Here is a 15,524-nt window from a genome sequence, read left to right as displayed (position 1 = left end):
TTTAGTACTTGATTATAGAGATGCCTCACTTATGACATTGTACTTTGTTATCGTAGACATTAGCATTAAAAAATCAGACTAATCGGATTATTTTATCACATAAAAATTTGTTGTTAAAAAAGTTAAAAATCAACATGTTTAAAATGGACGTACCCAGTAACATGTTTTTGAAAAATTCACAACTTTTTCCGATGTTAACGTTTGTGACATGTCACAATGTCACACACCTAAACTTGTGACCGGTCACACACTTTATATAGTGAGTTTGTCATCAAAAATGTGACATGTCACAAGATTTTTGAGTGACATATCACAAAGTATTGTGTGACTTGTCACAAAGAAAGTGTGTGACTTGTCACATAGAATGTATGAATGTCTCAGAATATGTGACTTGTCACAAGGAATGTTTGTGACTTGTCACATTGAATGTATGAATGTCTCAGAATATGTGACTTGTCACAAAGTATTGTGTGACTTGTCACTAAGAATGTTTGTGACTTGTCACATTGAATGTATGAATGTCTCCGAATATGTGACTTGTCACAAAGTATTGTGTGACTTGTCACCAAGTATGTGTGTGACTTGTCACAATTTTTTAATAACATGAAATATAAGTGACACGTCACAAGTGACATGTCACAATGGTACTACAGAAATAAAAAGGTAATAAAAAAATAGATTTATTTATAAATATTAACTTCTTAATAAGCACACCATTTGACAAAACTTAATAATCACAGCATTTGATAATAGTTATTTCTCGCATCATATTATAAACAGCTTTCCGCGCATATAGAATAGGTATACAATTATAAGATTAAAACCCGTTTTTTTAGCCCCGAGGTACCGGAGGCACGGGCTAAAAAAACTGTTTTAATCTCATGATTGTACATTTTTTTATTCGTAGAAAGCTGGATATAATTCGATGCTAGACATAGTTTTTTGGTATGGATGAGAACCGGTTCCTATCCACCGGATTCGAATGAATACGAGAAAACATATTTAAAGTTTGATACTATAGAAAGAAGTTTTCCCGTCTAATGCTTGCCGACCAAACAAACTATTTTGATACTTATTTTAAGTGAATTTATGTTAAGTTAATTAAGGATTAAAGACTCCCCCCCCCCCCCCTCAATACTTTTGTTGTTTTAATTTGTGGTTGGTTTGTCGCCAGGCATTATAGTGAAAACCACTGCAATTTATTTATGTTAATAAGTTCAACTCTTGCAAAACAAAAAGTTCTAATGCTAAACATTACTCTCCCAAAAAAAGGAATGCAGGATATATGTTAATTAATGATGGAGGTCAGTTACAATAAGGCTTCGAAATCAACGGCATACTTTCTTCTACAGTATCCCTGGAAAAGAAAACTTTATTATTAAGATTACTCTTAACATTCAAGTATTATTATGACCATAATACACGAATTTATGTCAGTTATGTTGTAGCCTTTGTCGTGTGTGGACGCTTAACGGCTTCCTCCCATTATGGCTGTAATACTTCAGTCTTTCTTATACACAGTCAGCTTATATATAATACAGGTTGAGAAAATGTGTTTGAAACCAATTTATGTAAAGAAGTGAGAAAACCAGCATGAAGAAATTTCCACATACCAAGACCATTCAGTGAAGCCAGCTTAAAATATAAGAAAAAATTCTTTGTATCCAAGATGTGTGCTTTCTGTTGGGGAATTTATGTCCCCACATACCCTACTTGCAGACCCACCCTCCTCCTCACTCTCCATATAGAAGAACCTCCCCTAAATCATTCTACAAGAACCTGTCGACCCCTTCTCCCTCCTCCTAAGACTGACCGTTGGGTGAAGCTTGGCTGTAATCTGAACCTAACTTCGCATCATCACATTGGTAAATATGGGACAAAACAATTTAGCTTGGAGATAACTAATTTGTTTTTTACATAACTCCTGATGTTTCAGTTATTATCTCCTGGTTTTACTCATGCCAGGCAGCTGCCATTTTTTATGGGTAGAGGGTTTCTTTATTGAAACTTTGGCGTCTTGCTGTCGACGACTTGCAGTGATCCCTGACACTTTTCCCTTCAAATTCAAAGTCATGGTATACACTACATAAGAAATCAGCACTGAGAAGCATTGATACCTGTCTATGTGGATCTTGTATATAGTGTAAAAAGTGACAATAGTAAAGCTTCATTTATAACAAAGCAGACGGTTTTCCTCCAGCTTTATTTCCGTGGAATCTTGACTACATCAATTTAAAGAACATATCTACTTGAAGAATAACATAAATGTATTTAACTACAAATCTATTATCTCGTTGATTATCATTATTATTATTATATGTACACCCATGCAGAGTAACATGGGCCGTAACATTATTATTTGTTGTGGTATATGTTTACCATTAACATTATTTCCAGTATTTAATGAAAAAAATACTGATGAATGCTATATGTTTGTACACATTATAGCTCATTGTGAGTAGCTTGCTCAACCTGCCCGAAGCCTCACGGGTCAAAGGTCATATAATTTGACAATTACAAATTTTTAACACTATTATAACTGTGTAGTTAGCTTAATGTTTTTATTATTCTTTAAAATGTTTATGTTTTATTTAATTTAAATGTATGATAGTTCCTTTAAATTAATATGTGATTTAATTATGTATAGTTTGTTCTTAAAGGAATAAATTATTAAATACTACTACACGAATTTATGTTTATTCTTATGATTATTAAACATGATATTAGTCAATTTTAAAGCAAAATTACTCTATAATTTGAATGCCAGTATGTCGTAAACCTTGTACATATTTTTTTAAAACATCTTAGCTGCTATTAAAAATACAGATATAGAATTACCTGTTCTTTTGCATTGAAAAAAGTCCTTGGTGATTCAGTTTTCTTTGAAATTATGTGGAATATCGGATCTTATTCTTTTATACAGGTTTCAAATCCCTATTATTTTTTTTATGAATTCAAAAAATAAACATTCTTAGGTTATTTCCTTTGTTTGACATGCTAGGTATTAATTTAACATTACACATTGTCATGTATCTAACATAGCAAACATAGGAAACTTTTTTTAGTTAAGTTAGAATAAGTCAAGACACAAAAAAAGGGGGGGGGGGGGTGAAGACTTTAATAGGATGTGTCTTCTATCATAGGTTTTTTTTATATTTGCCTTTCTATATTTTAATTGCTTTTGAGACTTAAAAAACAATAATTTGATATGAATTCTTTCCTTAGCATACAAAGCAGCCTGTGCGCTGATAAATGACTGTTACCATCCAGCTTCAGATGCTGGAAGTTTGCCCCCAGCAGTTACGACATCCTTAATGAAAATATATTATTAACTTTACTATTCAAACGAAACTACTGTATAAAAAGGATCTGTCTGTTCGTCTCGTAGAAGTATTATTAAGAAGAAATCCACTTGTAGATTATCTAAATTATCTATTATCAATTTTATCTAATTGTATAAACATCAGTATTAAAAAGAAATTTATTTTCAAGAAAATTGCAAACAGTTTCAGAAGGACGGAAGTACGGACGGACCTGCCCTAATACTAGAAAAGCTTTGTTTTTAAAAATTATTGATTATCAAGGATCCTAAATTAGATCTATATAGGCTATACTCCATTCTCAATTGTGTGACACACAGACAGACATCCTGGAACTTTTACACAAGGACTTTTTTCTGTGGTGTAATGATTGTTCATGTGGGAATGTGAATCTCACCTTAAGGAGCAAACGGACAGGCAAGACAATGGTGAAACTAAGCACCAAATCTGTTTAACTAAAATCAACAGAGAAATAAGGTTTACATAATATCTGGCATCTTACGTTACAAGTCAACAAAAACGATAAATGTATAGGTATTCATCTCCTGATAAATAAAATTAAAGAACATTTCGACACTATTAGTGTATCTACATTTTATAGCCAACGAATATCAGAAACTAGAAAGCGTTCGTAAAATTTTGGTAGTTAGTGCAATGTACAGTCAAATGTCCCCTCCCTCCCTGATTACGACTATTTTCAGGAGACTAGGCAAAACATGCTTTTTAAAGTTTCTAGGATGTTTTTCTAAATTATTTTTATAGGAACGTCTATTTATTAAATATTAGAGATACATTTAATACATGTATAATTTAGGTTTTAAATAGGTTGTCAAATCAATTAAGCATAAACCTTATTCCTTGAGCTAGCACTAAAGTCCACAGCAGTTAATTTCGATTTCACTTTTGCTCTCGTTGCCCACCTTAACATAAAACAAGAATTTGACTTTGGTATGTGCGTATCTTTAGGTTTTAAGTTACTCTATCGTACTGCGAATAAAACAACTGTTAGTTCAATAGCAAAAAATTTTCAGGGATTTTAGGGGATAAGACTTTGGAAAAAAAATAATTTACGACATTTGTTAGTGGGTAAACTGTCTACTATTAACAGGGATAAGACAATGGAGATAAATTGTTATACATCCCCAATAATCATGAACAAAATATAATTATTTGTTAAAAACTTCAAAATACTCCCTACTAGTTTTAAACCAACCAATAAAATTCAATATTAGTACCAACCCAAAGTATTTGATCCAACGAACATGATTATAAAACTTTGGGTACAAATTGTATGTATCCCTCTCCTCTGTGAGGTATTTGATTAAAGAATACATATCTTTTTAATTCAAAATGTCATGATAAGCGATTTATTGACAAAATTTAAAAAATGCCATAAAATACAAATTTTTGGTAATACGCGTTTTTTTTACCTTGATAAATATTATATTTAAATTCAAAGCTTCAACTCTGCAGAGGTCAATGCTGTCAACAAACTGAAACGCTTTAGTAAAACTGGCGTACAAGCCAGATTTAAATATTAGCTTCAAATTCTGATATAACTCCCTGCATTCTTGATTCTGAAATTTAGAAAAATATTTCTCGTATTCATTCGAATCCGGTGGATAGGAACCGGTTCTCATCCATACGAAAAAACTATGTCTAGCATCGTATTATATCCAGTTTTCTACGAATATAGAAATGTACAATCATAAGATTAAAACCAGTTTTTTTAGCCGGTGCCTCCGGCACCTCGGGGCTAAAAAAACTAGTTTTAATCTTATAATTGTACATTCTATATCCGCGGAAAGCCGTTTATAATACGATACGAGAAATAACTATTAAACTTTAAAAGAAAAGCAGCGAGTTTTGCTTTACTTTATTGAAAAATAAATATATTATGAAAATTAATTATGTAAAAACGTAAATAAACTAAAAATTACCATAAACTTATAACTTATGTTTTTAGAATAACGTAATTTTACACAATTTAATTTTGCAATTTCAGTCACACTCGCCACTGCCAGTGTTGTTTGTAACAGTGTCAGTTGTGTGTAATTTTTAAATTTTTTAAGGTTGCCATCTTTTGTTGTGACTGAGCGCCAATAGGTTCAAATTTACTTACTTTTGTAATTTTCTTAACTAAATTGTAATTTAAAATTTTGTAATAAAATATTTTTGAATATAAGCTAGAAACCCTAGAATCTTATTTTTATTCAATCTTTATTCTTATATTATGGCCCCATTAAAAAATATTTGACAACACTACCAGGCGCTTGCGCCAGATAATAAAATTTTTTCAAATTTTAAGATTTTTTGGGCATTTTTTTTGCTCTCTTCACAATCGAATATAGTCCTCCATGGTGTTAGAGGAGTATATATAATATAAATTGCAAAAAATATATTTATTTGGGATTTTGATATATAATGGGTTAATTTTTTTAGTGACCTGTCACAATTTCCCTCAGGTATTTTTTTAAAAACTAGTGACATGTCACAAATATTTTTTTGTGAAATGTCACAAAAATTCTAAAATCATAAAAACTAGTGACATGTCACAGATAAATTTTTAAATTGTAAAAACTAGTGACATGTCACAAATAATATTTTTGGAGGGCATAATTTCTTTGTGAATTGGTAAGGATAATTTTTTGTGAAATGTCACAAAAATTCTAAAATTATAAAAACTAGTGACATGTCACAAGTAAATTTTTAATTTGTAAAAACTAGTGACATGTCACAAATACTATTTTTGGAGGGAATCATTTCTTTGTAAATTGGTATGGATAATTTTTTGTGAAATGTCACAAAAATTCTAAAATTATAATACTAGTGACATGTCACAAAACATTTTTTTTTTGGAGTGAATCATTTTGTTGTGAAATGTCCCAAAAAATTCTAAAATTCTAAAAACTAGTGACATGTCACAAAAAATATTTTTGGAGTGAATTATTTTTTTATGAAATGTCACAAAAAAATTCTCTAACTGTAAAAACTAGTGACATGTCACAAATAATATTTTTGGAGGGATTCATTTATTTGTGAAATGTCACAAAAAATCTTAAAATTGTAAAAACTAGTGACATGTCACAAATAATATTGTCACAATTATTGTGACATGTGACCAACATTTTACTGGGTACGGACATTCTAGTTACGATTATAGAGTTGCTATGCTTTATAAATCGTACTTAACTACTATAGGAATCACCATGCAAAGTTTGATATTGACAATTCTAACATGCCTACATCAACGTAAAAAGAAATCCGTTCCAGACGGACGTAAGGACCGACCCTATCATAATAATAATAATAATAATAATTATAATAATTTTAATAAAGGTTCATAACAAGTACTAGTAAAGATTTGAAAATCATATATTTATTCCGATAATCTTTCCTGTATGAGTTCTTTTGTGTCTCTCAAATGTATTCTTTCCTATGTATCCTTTACCGCAAACATCACATGAAAATGGTCGTTCACCAGTGTGCAACATTTTGTGTCTAATCAAACCTGAATGTACTCTAAATAATTTCTCACACAAATCACATTTAAATGGTTTTTCATTGGTGTGTGTTCTCTTGTGTACAATCAATTCAAAGCTACGCATGAAAAGTTTTCCACAGATGTCGCAAGAATTTGTTATATCCTTATATAAATGTGATAAATAGAATTTCAAAAATTTGGATAGAACAACTAAAAATCATTTGATTTCGATTACAAGTTTATAAATTGTTTACACAAAAGTATCAGAACTCAACCCCTCCCCCTTTTTTTCAAGACGTTTTTTTGCAAGCTAGAAAATTTTTAACATTTTCTTTTTGGTTTTGTTAAAGTATAGTAGCAAAAAGTTAATTTAAATAAGTGAACTTAAAAAATATTTTGATTCCACTTTACCTCTCATGTATCAGAAATTTACTTTTAATTCTAAACTGTTTTCCACAATAAGAACAAGAAAAAGGCTTTTTACCATGCACAACATCGTGCTTGTTGTAGTTATAAAGACTTTTAAATTTCATCCCACATATATCACAAGAATATTGTTCTTTATTAGAATGTCGTCTTATAATGTGTTCTTTTAAATTATCTTTTCTTGTAAATGATTTGTTGCATTTCTCACAATAGTGTTCTTTGACATTTTCACTGGAATGTTCTCTTAAAATGTGATCTTTTAAAGTTGTCTTTTTTACAAAAGTTTTCTCACATGTTTCACAAGAAAATTTATTTTCATTGGTGATTTTCTTTTTATTGCTTTTCAATTTTTTTCTTTTCTCGTGTTTAATTATAATTTTATTATCATCTTCATTTCCATTTATATTGTCATCATAATTTATCAATTCAACATTATCGTCAATTTCAGAAAAATAGGACAAATCTTTTTGTTCTATTTTTACATTAGTTTCGAGTTTTGCTGTTTCCAGATTATTTTCATCATTTTCTTTGGACTTATCTATAGCAATAATAACTTAAATATTTTTGGGGGCTAAAAAGTAAAAACAATTATGTTTTGAAGCGTGTCAAACTAGAACTAAGGTTAGGAAGACTGAGTTTTAAAGTAGCTCTGCACACAGGTCCCGGGATTGTTTAAGGCTATTCCTCTACCACCTCCCCTACAAATATCACATATAGCGGTATACTAATATGACTATAAGATATATTTTTCATCTTAGCCATGCATAATGCTAACAATAATACATACACTACAGTCATACGGTCAGACATAAGTAGTAGAAAGCTATAATAACGAGTAAAATTGTTTATCATATTTTAAGTTATCTTGTTCCTTTCAGCTGTAAATAATCTTCATAAGCTTTGATAGAACCAGCAAAAAGATCAATAACAGTTACAAGAGGACCTGCAACCTACAAAAAATAAAGACATTTTAAAATGTTAAACAAAAACGATAACGTCCAAATATAACTTTTAAATCCCCCATCAGCTAAGAGGGGGGGGGGGGGGGAAGTTTGTACACTTATAGGAAATGAAATTCAGTACCAAAGTTTGGGAGGGTCGTATGGGCTTGTTTTTAAAGTTATCAACCTAATTCTTTTTGTAGGCTCTCTTATATGACTTGATATACACGGAAAACTTTGAAAATTGAATTTCGGTACTTTCCTTCTAGGGGCTTGTGGAGCAAAAGACCCCCCAAAACACTAAAAATATGAGTTCTGACCTTATTTTTAAAGATATCGACCTGATTTTTTCTTTATAATACTTTTTTAACATACCCGATTCAACGAACCATTACAGATTTCATTTTGGGACTTTACTTCTAGGGGCTTGTGGAGCAAGAGACCCCCAAAACATAAAAATATGAGTACTGGGCTTATTTTTGAAGATATCGACCTGATTTTTTTTATAATACTTTTTTAACATAACCGAATTAACGAACCATTACAGATTTCATTTTGGGACTTTCCTTCTAGGGGCTTGTGGAGCAAGAGACCCCAAAAACACAAAAATATGAGTACTTGGCTTATTTTTGAAGATATCAACCTGCTTTTTTTACATAAAAATAATATTTAAACATAACCGAATCTACGAACCATTACAGATTTCATTTTGGGACTTTCCTTCTAGGGGCTTGTGGAGCAAGAGACCCCCAAAAATCATAAAAATATGAGTTGTGGGCTTCTTTTTTAAGTTATCAATCTGATTTTTTATATAAAAATACTATTTTAACATAACCGAATCTACGAACCATTACAGATTTCATTTTGGGACTTTCCTTCTACGGGCTTGTGGAGCAAAAGACCCCAAAAACACTAAAAATATGAGTTCTGAGCTTATTTTTTAAGATATCAACCTGATTTTTAAAAAATAATACTGTTTTAACATAACCAAATTAAGAAAACATTACAGATTTCATTTTGGGACTTTCCTTCTAGGGGCTAGTGGAGCAAAGATTCCAAAACCACTAAAAATATGAGTTCTGAGCTTATTTTTAAAGATATCAACCTGATCTTTTTAAAATAATACTTTTTTAACATAACCGAACTAAGAAACCATTAAAGATTTCATTTTGGGACTTTCCTTCTAGGGGCTTGTGGAGCAAAAGACCCCCAAAACACTAAAAATATGAGTTCTGAGCTTATTTTTTAAGATAAACTGAGAACTCAATTAATTTTGTTTTGGAGGTGTTTTACCCTACTTTCCCCTAAAAGGAAAATGCCAAAATGAAATTATTAGGTAGTGGCTACTTAGTTCAAACATGTGAAAAAAGTTTTACATGAAAAAAATCAGCTCAATATCTCTAAAAATATTTTTTGGGGGTCTTTTGCCCCACTAGCTTCTAGAAGGAAAGTCCCAAAATGAAATCTGTAATGGTTTCTTAGTTCGGTTATGTAAAAAAAAGTGTTCCTAAAAAAATCAGGTTGATATATTTAAAAATAAGGTCAGAACTCATTTTTTTAGTGTTTTTGGGGTCTTTTGCTCCACAAGCCCCTAGAAGGAAAGTCCCAAAATGAAATCTGTAATGGTTCGTAGATTCGGTTATGTTAAAATAGTATTTTTATATAAAAAATCAGGTTGATATCTTTAGAAATAAGCTCAGAACTCATATTTTTAGTGTTTTTGGGGTCTTTTGCTCCACAAGCCCGTAAAAGGAAAGTCCTAAAATGAAATCTGTAATGGTTCGTAGATTCGGTTATGTTAAAATAGTATTTTTTTATTATATAAAAAAATAAGGTTGATATCTTAAAAGAGAAGCCCACAACTCATATTTTTATGATTTTTGGGGGTCTCTTGCTCCACAAGCCCCTAGAAGGAAAGTCCCAAAATGAAATTTGTAATGGTTCGTAGATTCGGTTATGTTTAAATATTATTTTTATGTAAAAAGGCTGGTTGATATCTTCAAAAATAAGCCCAGTACTCATATTTTTGTGTTTTGGGGGTCTCTTGCTCCAAAAGCCCCTAAGAGGAAAGTCCCTAAATGAAATCTATAATGGTTCGTTAATTCGGTTAAGTAAAAAAAGTATTATAAAAAAAATCAGGTCGATATCTTCAAAAATAAGCCCAGTACTCATATTTTTGTGTTTTGGGGGTCTCTTGCTCCACACCACAAGCCCCTAGAAGGAAAGTCCCAAAATGAAATCTGTAATAGTTCGTTGATTCGGGTATGTTAAAAAAGTATTATAAAGAAAAAAATCAGGTCGATATTTTCAAAGTTTTCCGTGTATATCAAGTCATATAAGAGAGCCTACAAAAAGAATTAGGTTGATAACTTTAAAAACAAGCCCATACGACCCTCCCAAACTTTGGTACTGAATTTCATTTCCTATAAGTGTACAAACTTCCCCCCCCCCCCCTTCGTGGTATCTTACCTCGCCATAACGAAAGATGATAACATATTGATGCAATATTAGTATGGGGACCATTATTTAGAGTTAAAATATTTTAAGTATTTAACATTGACAAATAAATAGAACCAACGAATGCGCAACATTAACATTTCTAACATTCAGAGGCAGAAACCTTTAAAAGAAGTTATGTGGTTACTTAATTTCAGCGATTGGGGTAGAAGGTTCAAGTCTACCCACTGCATGGATGATTGATAGTTAGAATTACCCCAGTTAAAAATACGTGTTTGATCATTAAAATCTTTCATTAGAACGTTGCATTCAATTCCTATATACGAGAACAATAAACTGCAGTTATAGAGTAAACAATACATACTTACATTATTAAACCATTGATTCATATTGTTCTCATGATAAGAGTTATCAGTATCAAGGAAAATATGTTCACAAATATCCAGAGATTCTTTGGTCAAACATTTGGCTAGCTCCAACTTCTTTGTCAGTTCACTGAATTAGTAAAATAAAAACTATGCAATTTTTTGAAAACCAGTTTGTGAATATATTTTACCCTAAATGCACAAGCCCTCAGCCAGACCTTAATAGAATGGGGGAGTGGTGGGAGGAAAGGACGTCCACCCCTATTATCCCAATTACTATTATAGATAGAGGTCCAAAAATTGGTGTGTGGTTTTTTAAGAAAAAGTAGTAATTTATTTAGGACCTTTTTGGAGGCGAAAACAGCATTTTTTTCAAGGTGAACTTTGCTATGGATTTTTGTTGATGGTTAAAACCGGAAAAAAACCACGTGGTTTAATCTGCCCTGGACTTTTCCTGCCAACCCTGGTGGTTTCCTTTTCGCATAGGAATTTTCCGAATATATATTAATCGATTTATTTTTTGCTTCTTTGACCCATTGATTGATCAACGTTTGTCTGACTGGCTTTACTCTCTTATTGGAAGAGATTGAGAATGTGCAAGACTACCGAATAAATGTAGACTGTAGAGCTTTTAAATAACAACAAATCCAGTATGGCTTCGGAAGCAATTAATATCCGCTGGATTAGAACCAGTTCTCCGCCAAACTGGAAAATCATGTATAGCATTGTATTACAGACAACTTTCCATGAATATTAAAATAAAAATGTCAGTTTTGTATGCCCGTGCTTTCGGATTTTCGGGCTAACAAAACTGGTTTGAATCTTATAATTTTTCATTTTAATATCCGCGGAAAGCTATCTATGATACGATAGAATTATACCTGTTATTAGGCGAAACTTTCTTCTCATTATTTTCATCCACATTTTTATCATCATTTGTACCCGATGTTACATCGAAAAATTCTGTCTTTGGTATTGTTGACATTGTAAGAGATTCCTAAAAAAAATCCAATAGGTAAGTCCTTGAACATATCATTCGGTTCTAATAAATTCAATAATAATCACAAGGATCTATTGCAGTTTACAGTAAAATGTTCCTGGGATCGGTTATCTACAAAAATCGATTAACTGTAAAGGATGCTGGCAACCAATCGCCTGAATCTATATATTATGATAATGTAACGTTAGTTCCAAATTTTAACCGTCATAAGAAGACCTAAAAACAATCGGGAATAGCCATTACTCGATAACTCGTCGCAAAGGTGTCTTGCATTGCACATAAATGCGCGAAAAAGTTATGAATTAGGTTATGGAATGATTTACCTTGTAATTTCTTAAAATTTTAGCTAGGTATCTAAAAATTCTTTTTATTTTTCATTTTAAAACATTAAAAACATTATTCATCTGAAAATTTTAACAATCATAATTTACATAAAAATTAACCAGATAAAAATAAACACATTTCCACAAATTTTAATATTCAATAGGTAAAAATACAATTATGTCAACAATAAAACACAAAAAAATTTAGTTCAAACATCGTTACAAAATATTGATAATTTACATTACATCACATTTTGGCATAAGTCGGAAATATTAGACATTTTTTTCTTTTGATGACAAACAGCTGATTGAATTTCATCAGCTTGAACATTCAGATATCTTCAACCAAAAGGCATACACATAAAAAGAACACAATTGTCAAAATCCAATTATAAAAATAGCTAGATAAACGCACTTGTAAATTGTTTAATGTTGAGCAGCTTTGGCCATTCCTCATGTTTAAAACAAACAGCCTTCGTGATTTTCTGATATTTTTTTCAGCCGTTTTTCGTAATTTAAAAAAAAAACTTACAAGGAATTTTCGAATTGACCCAAAATTATTATAACACATATCACAATGATCAGTTTACAATATCAACTTAAAAACAATGACTATTAATATTTATAAGCTATTTATTTTAATTATCCGTATTTTAATTTACCCTATTGTTTTGGACCCCGGGGGAGAAATTTACATAAACATTATCAAATTAACTAAAATCAAGATTATCACTATTTAATCGCAGGTTTTTATCAAGATTATCATTATTTCTTTAAAAACTTAAAAACTGGATGTTATTCGGGAGTTTCACTCTTAAGCTCATCTAAATCATCAACAGCCTGACCTTCACGCAACATCTTCTCATGCAACAACTTGATATGGCCGGCAGTTTTGTTGTGTCTATCCAGTTTGGATTTTGTATAAAAGGACGTATTGCACAGCTCACACGGAAATGGCCTCTCGCCGGTGTGGGTTAGTTTGTGAACATCCAGTTTATCTTTTCTAAAGTATGCTTTGTCGCATAAATCACAGGAGTATGGCTTTTCTCCGGTGTGTTGGGCTTCGTGTCTCTTACATTGAGAGTGCTGGGCAAAACTTTTGTTGCATATTGCACATTCATATGGTTTTTCTCCTTTATACAAAGAAAATATATTAATATAAATTTATGTAGGTAACGATTCTGATGATTTGAAATGAATGTAATGTCATTTAATTGGATGTTATTAGAAATTAGAATCCTGATTTTTTTTGTGGTACTAACCCCTATCAATGATAACAATTCTATTAGTTACCTTGTCCGTCTGTGATCTACTTAGTTTATGATACTCCAAGAAACAAACAGCTGAAATTTGTTTAAGATATTACCCTAATCAATGAGCATCTACTCTAATTCACTTCGTCTGCTATCTATGGGAGACATATGATTTTTACAGAGGAAATATAAAAAATACTCGGTTTTTACTATAATTCTGCATTCGAAATTTTAATGAAGAACATTTACATAACTAATACGTCTTTATACTAAAAATGTTTTATGTGCAGCGCTACTTATGAATATTTATTTCCTAGTTTTTTAGGTACATAATATATTTCTTTCCTGTATGTTTTCTTAAATGTTTAGTCAATTCCGATGGTATGAAAAATTTCTTTTCACAAAATGTGCATTCAAAATTACCTACTTCACCTACGTTCAAAGAAATATAATGATAGATGACATCAAAATAGATGGTATTTTCTATCAAAGTGCCTAGCAAGCATAGCAACCCATCTCCATTTTTAAAAAAATTGAAAATAAGGAGAAGGTTAAATCGATGATATTAGGATAGGTCAATCGAAGATATGTGTTTATAAATGTTCAGTCGACGCATTTTCAAAGGATTGCACATCAGACAGCAAACACTTTAAGGATGAATGCCTTAGCCTTAAAACGGCCAGGACAACCCACAACTATTTAACTAAAACAGTGCATATGCAGTTAGATCTACACAATAAAAGTTGTGCAATCAAAGCGTTGGTTTTCTGAAGGGCTTTACTTCAACTAACACTTCTGTGTTTTAGTCATATTGGACGATGCCCTATGGTTCTGCAAGTTGAAGAGGCCCTTGCCACCTTGTAATAGGTCACAATCATCATTAACTTGACACTCTTTACAAAACAGAAGTAGAACCTATTTCAAGATCTTCATCTTGACGTTGTGTGTAAAGGTATAAACTCTAAAAATCAAGAACAAAATGTGATCTTAAAATCATTTAAGTTGCCAATGCATATATTTTCTTTGCCTGTATGAACTCTCATGTGAGCGGTCAATCCAACCTTGTGTGCAAAAACCTTCCCACAGACCTCGCAATTGTGAGGCTTCTCCCCGGAGTGTGTAACTTTGTGTGACGCCAGTCCATTCTTGGATGAGAAACAGGTACCGCAGATATCACATGTGAATGGTTTTTCGCCTTTATTATAGATATTTAAGTACATAATACATATTAAAGGACAGTTACGAAACAGTTTTAAACATTAGGCTATGCATAATCTATAAACAAAATGACAAACATTCATTTTGTTATTCAATTTAATATTAAAGAAAGCTAAGGCTACGGATAGGAAAATCAAATTACCTTTTGGGTAAAAGCGAAATTACTCGATCAAATAATTTGGTAAATTTCTTATGAAATTCTTAAAATACTGATGTTAAAAAAAAAAAATTTCAACATCTCCTTCATAAAAATAATAAAATCATAGAGAGAGACGTTGAGTTGAGTGTTTAAACGTTTCAACCACAAATTGTAATCTACAGTAGTGATAATTTGTTGGATAATTATTGGGGATGTACATCAATTTATCGGCCATTGTCTTATCCCTTTAGATCCCTGCATATAAATGCTTATTCAAAACTATAAATATCTATTCCTGTGTGTGTTCTTAGATGTGTGGCCATGTAAGTTTTTCTTAAAAATCTCATCCCGCAAACTCCACATTCATGTGGCTTCTCCCCTATGATTTTGCAAGGATAAATGTATATTAATTACAATTTAAAAAAGATAGTATGTCTGTTTGTACAAAAAGATCTCGCTCCTCTTTCTATTTTATTATCTTTAAAGAAAAAGTTAAGAATAGCTATAAACCTTCCCTGGACCTTTTAGAAGCTTGACTGCAAAAGGGAACCATATCTGTCCAGTACACACAAACAGACAAGATAGACATCCTGTTACT

General features: G+C 31.3%; 2 protein-coding genes and 2 long non-coding RNA genes across 5 annotated transcripts; all 4 read right to left on the bottom strand.

The window, feature by feature from the left end:
* Window positions 1–667: 667 nt before the first annotated feature.
* LOC145331525 (uncharacterized) lies at window positions 668–2,936 on the bottom strand. Of its 2 annotated transcripts, none has more exons than XR_013883773.1 (3): window positions 2,839–2,936; window positions 1,191–1,357; window positions 668–1,015 (listed from the first exon to the last, which is right to left on the bottom strand). It is a non-coding gene; the product is annotated as an uncharacterized LOC145331525 (long non-coding RNA). The 2 variants fall into 2 exon arrangements; XR_013883774.1 differs by having other exon boundaries at window positions 1,194–1,357.
* Window positions 2,937–3,216: 280 nt separating this feature from the next.
* Window positions 3,217–4,893, bottom strand: LOC145331524 (uncharacterized). Its single transcript, XR_013883772.1, has 4 exons — window positions 4,751–4,893; window positions 4,171–4,240; window positions 3,718–3,775; window positions 3,217–3,310 (listed from the first exon to the last, which is right to left on the bottom strand). It is a non-coding gene; the product is annotated as an uncharacterized LOC145331524 (long non-coding RNA).
* A 2,298-nt stretch (window positions 4,894–7,191) lies between these two features.
* LOC145332857 (uncharacterized) lies at window positions 7,192–12,399 on the bottom strand. The gene is made up of 5 exons (XM_080177939.1): window positions 12,317–12,399; window positions 11,875–11,990; window positions 10,997–11,123; window positions 8,104–8,180; window positions 7,192–7,770 (listed from the first exon to the last, which is right to left on the bottom strand). The coding sequence occupies exons 2-5, from the start codon at window positions 11,976–11,978 to the stop codon at window positions 7,212–7,214; spliced, it is 867 nt and encodes a 288-aa protein (XP_080034065.1). The 5' UTR covers window positions 11,979–11,990; window positions 12,317–12,399; the 3' UTR covers window positions 7,192–7,211.
* Window positions 12,397–15,322, bottom strand: LOC145332858 (uncharacterized). Its single transcript, XM_080177940.1, has 3 exons — window positions 15,224–15,322; window positions 14,597–14,766; window positions 12,397–13,449 (listed from the first exon to the last, which is right to left on the bottom strand). Exons 1-3 carry the CDS (start codon window positions 15,271–15,273, stop codon window positions 13,112–13,114), a joined length of 558 nt encoding a protein of 185 aa, XP_080034066.1. The 5' UTR covers window positions 15,274–15,322; the 3' UTR covers window positions 12,397–13,111.
* Window positions 15,323–15,524: the final 202 nt, after the last annotated feature.

The sequence above is a fragment of the Acartia tonsa genome, chromosome 11 (assembly GCF_053477335.1).
Source record: "Acartia tonsa isolate MP-2025a chromosome 11, ASM5347733v1, whole genome shotgun sequence".
Lineage (NCBI taxonomy): Eukaryota > Metazoa > Arthropoda > Copepoda > Calanoida > Acartiidae > Acartia > Acartia tonsa.
Note: the sequence above shows the minus strand (reverse complement) of the source record. Positions and strands in the feature narration are given on the sequence as shown.